The sequence below is a fragment of the Dermacentor andersoni genome, chromosome 4, assembly GCF_023375885.2.
Source record: "Dermacentor andersoni chromosome 4, qqDerAnde1_hic_scaffold, whole genome shotgun sequence".
NCBI lineage: Eukaryota > Metazoa > Arthropoda > Arachnida > Ixodida > Ixodidae > Dermacentor > Dermacentor andersoni.
In genome coordinates this window covers 173,976,112-173,982,904 of record NC_092817.1, presented here as the reverse complement: position 1 = coordinate 173,982,904, position 6,793 = coordinate 173,976,112, and the positions used below count along the sequence as shown (strand labels likewise).

Here is a 6,793-nt window from a genome sequence, read left to right as displayed (position 1 = left end):
CGTGAGACGTCACCACCGCTAAGTTCCTTGCAACACCACCAGATGGCGTTCGCCTCTTCTCTTGCATGGCAGCGGCGGTGGTGGCCGTGCGGGGGAGAGAAAGGAAAAGAACCAGAAGGACACCAGGACGCCCCGCGACGTATTGCATATGTGTGTTTCGTTTAGAATACATTGCATTAACCTTTTTAAAATGCCCGAATAAGGACTTCCGTGTACCTTTGTGCGTACATTCAATAATCACAAACTAGTGTTACGACTCTTTATGCTCTCACACAAAGCTTCGCTGTATGTAGATTCCAAGTCGTTGGATTTGCTTTATGACTCAGTTTTTCCCTCATACGCGAAGGATTCTTTCTTTGTTGAAGTCAAGGTGGGTGCGTAGTTCTACTCGAGGTTTTTCGTGTATAAATACAGGTGACAAAGATATCCCGAACCATATCCGCGAAAGACACTGCTACCCTTGACATTGAAAATAATTTTAGGGAGCCGCAACAACACGTTTACGCCTAGTCTTCCTTTGTTTTTTTTAGTTCTATACACTGTAATCGTGGTAAGAAGGCTCAAGCCTTAATTCTTGTAAACCGGAAATATTGTGTACGCTGTATTTTAATGCGACCCATTCAAAACGCGCACTACGTGCAGCTTGACTCTGTCGTCTCATTAACTCCGGGACCCGGATAAATCAACCAGTGTAGTGCTCCCAGACGAAGCCCTGACCGATGCTCCGAAAGCCCAGCCTGTTAGGCAAGCACTTGATAGGCCTTGAGATGGTGACAGAGACAGGGTGCATCAGGTACACAAGCACACCGATTTATTTTTGATACTTCTGACTTGTATCACCCGCCAAAAAAAGATAAGTCGCAGAGGTGCCGCTTGTGCATGCGCTTCCCCGCCCTCTGACGTAAAGCTTTCCAGCATACTTCCGTGATTACTGCCAAAAAGCGGTTACCGAAGAAACACACAGACCAATATTGCAAGCTCTGTTTTCGCTCATGTTTCTGTATGGGAATTTTAGGAAGAAGTTAGGATCGAGTGGACAGTTATGTGGAACTCCTGATTCTGTGACCTATGAGCAACCACAGTCGCATCGGTGAACTTTGAGAGCGACCGACCGTGGGTTGTGAAAAATAGTGCTCATTAGAGCGGACTGGCACAAGCTTTAACTAAGCAAAAGAAAGCAGTCTGGGACGGCACAAATATGAGGCAACAGCTAATCAACCCTCCTTTCAATTTTTCTACAGATCATTACATGTACTCGTACATAGAGACCCTATTGATCATTTTCTTTGTGTCATTGTTGTCTGCTTTGCACAGGTATTGCGCCCGAGCCTTCTGCTTGTATAGTCCCTGCACTGTTTCGCCCGATTGTAGGCCTCGTATATCAGAGAAAACACAATATAATCATTAATGCGGAAGGTATTTTTTATAGCTTTTCTTTTTTTAAGCCATGCTTATTAGGACACCAATGACAGTGTGCATACAGCGAAACTACTTCATTTTCTAGGAAATAAAAGCAAGCAAGCAAAACAGAAAGCATATGCCTAAATAGTGGGCCATAAAAGAAGAGCAAGACATTGAGTACAGTAAAGGACAATGCTTTATTGCGGTCAACTTTTTTTTCTGGGAATCACAGAACACAGTTCAGATATGGCCGAAAAAGATGAGGCAAAGAAGAACAAATGAAATCTAACTACTTTACGATTGTACTCGCATGACTAGCCAACACCTTTTCATACAATGAGCAGTACTTTCTTATTGTTTGTATATTTTATCATAATAAAGAAGTTGTTATGCAGCGTAAAGTATATATACAAACATAACAGTCACCGCGGACATAAGATAGGGTGCCCTCCAAAGCCTCCAAGTAACAGGTGAGATGTCATCACGATCGCTTTCTTTTCTTTTTTGCTCGTTCATGAAAGCCAGACGATTATTCGGTTTCTGGAATTTACATCCGAGCCTTTTCTAGCAGCAAATTTTAGGTTCGACATACATTGCTTTTCTTAGGTATCCGCACTGTTTTCAACGCAAATTTCACAGTGCGAAATAAATTACTCAACAGCGAATGTGAATAGGTTTTACGTTTCTTACTTTTACGAAAGAAATCGCCCCTTAGTGATCTCTCCATGCATTTGTTCTCATAGTTCGTTAGCGTTGTGCGAATAGCCTCGCAGCTGCAAAATGACTACTGAAACGTCTATGTAATCCCAGTAGGCGTCTGTAAGGTTGACACCCGCTCCTCGGATATGTTGATGCTCAGTCCGTGCCTTTTTTTAAAGACGGCGCACCAGTGAACTGCAGCGTGATGAACTTCGCATCTTTAGTTTTCTGATCGCTAGAGATAAGCCAAAATTGACACATAAACGGAAGCGCGACCGTCGCTAGTATACGGCTCTACTGCAAGTGTCACGCCAAAGAAAGTTAGTTCAAACCTTACTCACTGCTAAAATTTTCTACGTTTGGCGTGGCGCTAACGTTTTGATACTGCGGCAGTAATCCTTGTTTATAAACACACCACTTTCTGAAAGGGCTCAGTTTGCAACGACTGTTGTCAGAGCACTGCACGTCAACTTTTTTTTTTCAACGCCCCATACAATTTAACCGCGTTTGTTCATTCTGCTACGTCGAGGTGCACCAGCATCAAAACGTGTGGCTTCATTTCGAATGGCGTGCGGAAGCGCATAATTCGGTATACAATCCTCGGACCCCTGGCGAGGTTGTTCCCAATAAAAAAGTAAGAGTAAAGGAAAAGTGATCAATCAATAATCAAACTATGAGAAGACATTACATGGAATTATCGATCACAGGATTACGGAACTCATCTGGACGTCGCAGCACAAGCCGTAAACGAGAACGCCGACTGCTGAACCGTTCACAATTTTCTCTATAAATATGGAGGATAATCTTTTCCGGGTGCCTTACTCCTGGCCTTGTCGTTTCTCAGAAAACGAGCCATTGGTCCTAAACTTTGTGTTCTAGACAAGTGCGACCTGTCTCGTAGAATAACAGGTACACTGACCCACGTGTCGTGTGCTATGTAAACATCTACGCTACATCATTTTCGATGATCGGAGCGGCAATCGATTTAAAATAATCCCATCTCGCTCCGGGAATTAGCGGTTCAGGTGATTATCGGTAGTAACGTAATCTTTCGCATAAGTTTAGGCACACTCGCGAGCCTATACACAGGTACATGGAGCTGGTAGTCATGCGTCAGGAACTTAGAGGGAGTACCAAGCCGTGCATGCCACTTGTTTGCTCACATTGCTTGTTGCCATGTCAGTTGCGAGAGACCTCTACGGAGGTAGTCGAACTTGCGTTGGAGGAAACGATTATTTGTAAATGTCTTGCTCTCAGAGCATCTGCAGTATGCTTTCGTGTAATGCATCCTTTATCTTAGTCGAGACATTATCTGCTGTCCTGTGTCATAGGTTTTGTCGCTTACACAAATGTAAAGATTCATTTTTTGGCATCACCCACACATGCTTGCTAATAGGCGGTGCTGCGCCATTTAATTCCTTATCTAAGCTTGAGAATAGCGCAAGAAAGACAGGGGTGAAACTCACAGGGACGGGCGCTAACTTTCAACTTCCACAAGAAGCTGAAATCCTGCCTTTTGTATATGCCTGAATTCTCTGACAGATCAATCTGTGGGAGACCATCGGAACTCTATAGTTTCCGCAACATGGCTACAGGGGTTTGTTAATGACTTAAGCCTAAGAATGAAATTCGCAGAGCCAATCGGCATGCTATCGAAAGATTGCTCAACGGGGGGTTGGGGGTGGCGTAGGGGGAGGGTTCTTGCCAAAAAGCGCAGAGGAAGAAAAAGGGAAACGGAGCACTGGCGGCGCAGCGTGGCCTTGATGTTCCGCGCGGAAGCAAAGACGCCGCAACATCCGCGGGTCGCTATGGCGCGTTCCCCACCGCCGAAACGAATGACCGTTAGAGCAGAGTCGAGGAAAGGGGGGGGGGGGGGAAACGCGAACGGAGCGCGCACTCGTAATGTGTAGTGCCTCCGGCGAGGCGCCAGGCACGCACCTGCACGATTCCGTGAACGGTGCGCCGCCTCGCCACGCTTGGCTCGTCCGCGCATTCTTCTTTTAGAAGCGAACAGCGAGGCGCGCATTTGCAATTAGGCAGTGCGGCGCGGGCCGGCCACGGAACCTCCGTGACCCGTACGGGCGTCCGCCACTTCGAAGACGCTGCTGCATTCGGGTTCCGAGGGGCTTTGTGCTGTGGAGCTTCTCGTCGTCGCGTGTTCCTGGTTTGTTTGCCGCTTTCTTTTTCGAGGCACAAGAAAACAATGCCGAAGAAGGTGAAGATAAGGGCACGGTGAGCATGGTCGCCTCCTCCACGCACCTGAAGGACGCCCTGGTACGTTGTTGGCCATTTCCACGATTCAGTCCATCACTGTGCTCCCGTTTTCAGAGTCGACGCCGCAACGAGTAGAACGACAAGCTCCGCTTGGACTTCGAAAAGCCCTCACTTAGTTGTATCGGCATCGCAAAAGTCCACCCTCAAGGAATTCATTGGCAGCCCTCAAGGGTAGAAGATTCTCGAGCGTTGAATTTGGAACATAGCTGCACGGCTGGACTACAGCTTCAACGAGTGTGTGCTGACGTTTTCCCGGTGTTTCCGTAGAGCAGAAGATGTGGCCCCGTTTATCGCGTACTGTGGCACCATGCATCTCCAACTTCGACCACGCAAAAAAACATTCTCTTTTGCGGGATTCCATTCAGGCCTATAACTGGTAGCTTCCTGACATGCACCATGAGATGTCTTCAAATGCTTCGCGAAGACTCACTTCAAGGGGGGGGGGGGGCATTTTGGACGCCAAGTATAAACACACGGGGAACTAGTGTTTTCAATTTCCTTACGCTCTTCTCCAGTGAGGAACAAGAACTTCGACGTGCCGGCATTCAGCGCTCACAGCTTTCTCCGATGACGTCTTTCTTAAAACTATTGCAGGGCTCGACGTGTCAACCTTAGTTATATACAGTTATTTGTACGGGTAAGTTGAAAAGTACCTGCTTCAAGGAAACACACTGAACTTTTTTGCAAACAGCGAAGGTACTCATAAACACGCACACACACAGACGCACACACGCGGGCTACATGAAGTTGGCTGCGCCGCTGAAAGGAGTAGGCCTGGCATAGGTGACCTTGTAGTATCCCGGTGTTCTCAGAAAAACGAGAGGCGCGACGTTAGTAAGCTGGCCAGCCAAGTGCATGCTGCTGTTTCAGAATAACTGTTCATGAAGTTGCTTTCCTGAGATTTACTTCGAGACATCATTTACCGAGGAATAACTTTGCTGGAGCGACGGCTTGCTTGTTCAGCTGCTAGGAGGCCATTTGCAATTTCAATGCGATGACGTGCGGAGACCACACGGCGGTTCGTCGAAACCACCGGTGCTGCGTTTACTGAGAGGCATGTCGCTGTAATCGGTGCTTAGTCTTCTTTGAGCATGGCCAGTTCCTTCGCCGCGGCAGCTTCCATGGCCGACTTCCTTCTGTACGCAGCCACGTAAAATTTTAGGAACAGCGCAAGTCCAAGCAAACCCTGCGGAAGACCCAGATATATGAAGAACCGCGGGTACCCGCAGTCGTAGAACAGCGGGATGAGTCCGTGCATGATGATTACGAGATGCTGGGCAATCTGTGCACGCGTGAGGTACTTCTTCCACCACAGGTACTTGCGGTACTCGGGGCCACAGGCTGCCAGGAAGTAGTAGCCATACATGATGGTGTGAATGGAGCTGTTGATGACGGCGCCTAATAGCGACTGACCATCGCCCCCTAGCGTGTACCAGAGCCAGCCGTTAGCCACGATGAGCGTGTGGTGCAGCGTGTGTTGCAGCGTGATCTGGTTGTACTTCTTGCGGAGCACAAAGAAGAAGGTGTCCAAGAAGTCGGCGATGCGCACAAAGAAGTAGAAGTATCCCCACCAAAGAATGTTCAAGGATTTCTGGTCTGTCGCGTACGTCATGCCCTGGCAGAATAGGCTATAGTCGCCGCCCAAGTAAGAGTTCTTCAGGAAGTGGTAGCCGAACACAATGTTGAGCACGATCATGGCCAAATTGTAGACCTTGATGACGCCGCGCAGGTCGTACGGCTTCCGGCTGGCCATGAACCGGGGTCCCGCACGGTACACGATGTACAAGTACGCTCCCACGACCAGAGTGATAAAAAAGGGGTTGCCCAGCAGGAACCAGTCGCGGGTGCGAGGGTCCGAGCGCGGGTACAGGGGGCGACTCCACCGGCTGAACTCTCCATAGTCGCTGGTGGAGATCTTCTCGAAGCCCGACGTGGACATCGTGGCTGCCTATCTGAGCCCTGTTGTCCGTTTCGGTTTGACTGCACGCTGAACGTCGGGTTCCCCCTAGCTCACTGCTGCGCGGGCTGACTCCTGCCTCGCCGGCGGTTGATCGGTTTGAAGGGGCCGTTTTGCGCGTGAGCCCGCCTTTAAATAAACAACGGAGGGGAGGGCATGAAGAGGGGGCCGCGGTGGTTGTAAGAGAGGGGAACACTCGGCGGGTGATGGCGAAGGAAATAACTCCTCCTTTTCGGCACTTGCCCGGAGACGGCCGCTTTCTCGCGGAAAACACAAAGGAACTGGGTGAGGATTTTCAGAGAGGACGGCTGCGACCATGGCGAGGGAAGATGCTGTTGCGCACCCAATAGGCGATATAAGGGGGAGATGTGGGTCACCCTCGGGGAGGAAGAACCGTTGCAGGTCTTTTTATAGGCGGTGGTTCCCTCGCCCGCGCGGCGCGCTGCGTCGATAGCGATACAG

The 6,793-nt window shown here is 49.1% G+C and overlaps 1 protein-coding gene across 1 annotated transcript; it reads right to left on the bottom strand.

Annotated features, from left to right (window-relative positions):
- Window positions 1-1,579: 1,579 nt before the first annotated feature.
- On the bottom strand, window positions 1,580-6,420 carry LOC126530674 (very long chain fatty acid elongase AAEL008004-like). Its single transcript, XM_050177937.3, has one exon. The coding sequence runs from the start codon at window positions 6,311-6,313 to the stop codon at window positions 5,450-5,452; it is 864 nt and encodes a 287-aa protein (XP_050033894.2). The 5' UTR covers window positions 6,314-6,420; the 3' UTR covers window positions 1,580-5,449.
- Between the last annotated feature and the right edge of the window lie 373 nt (window positions 6,421-6,793).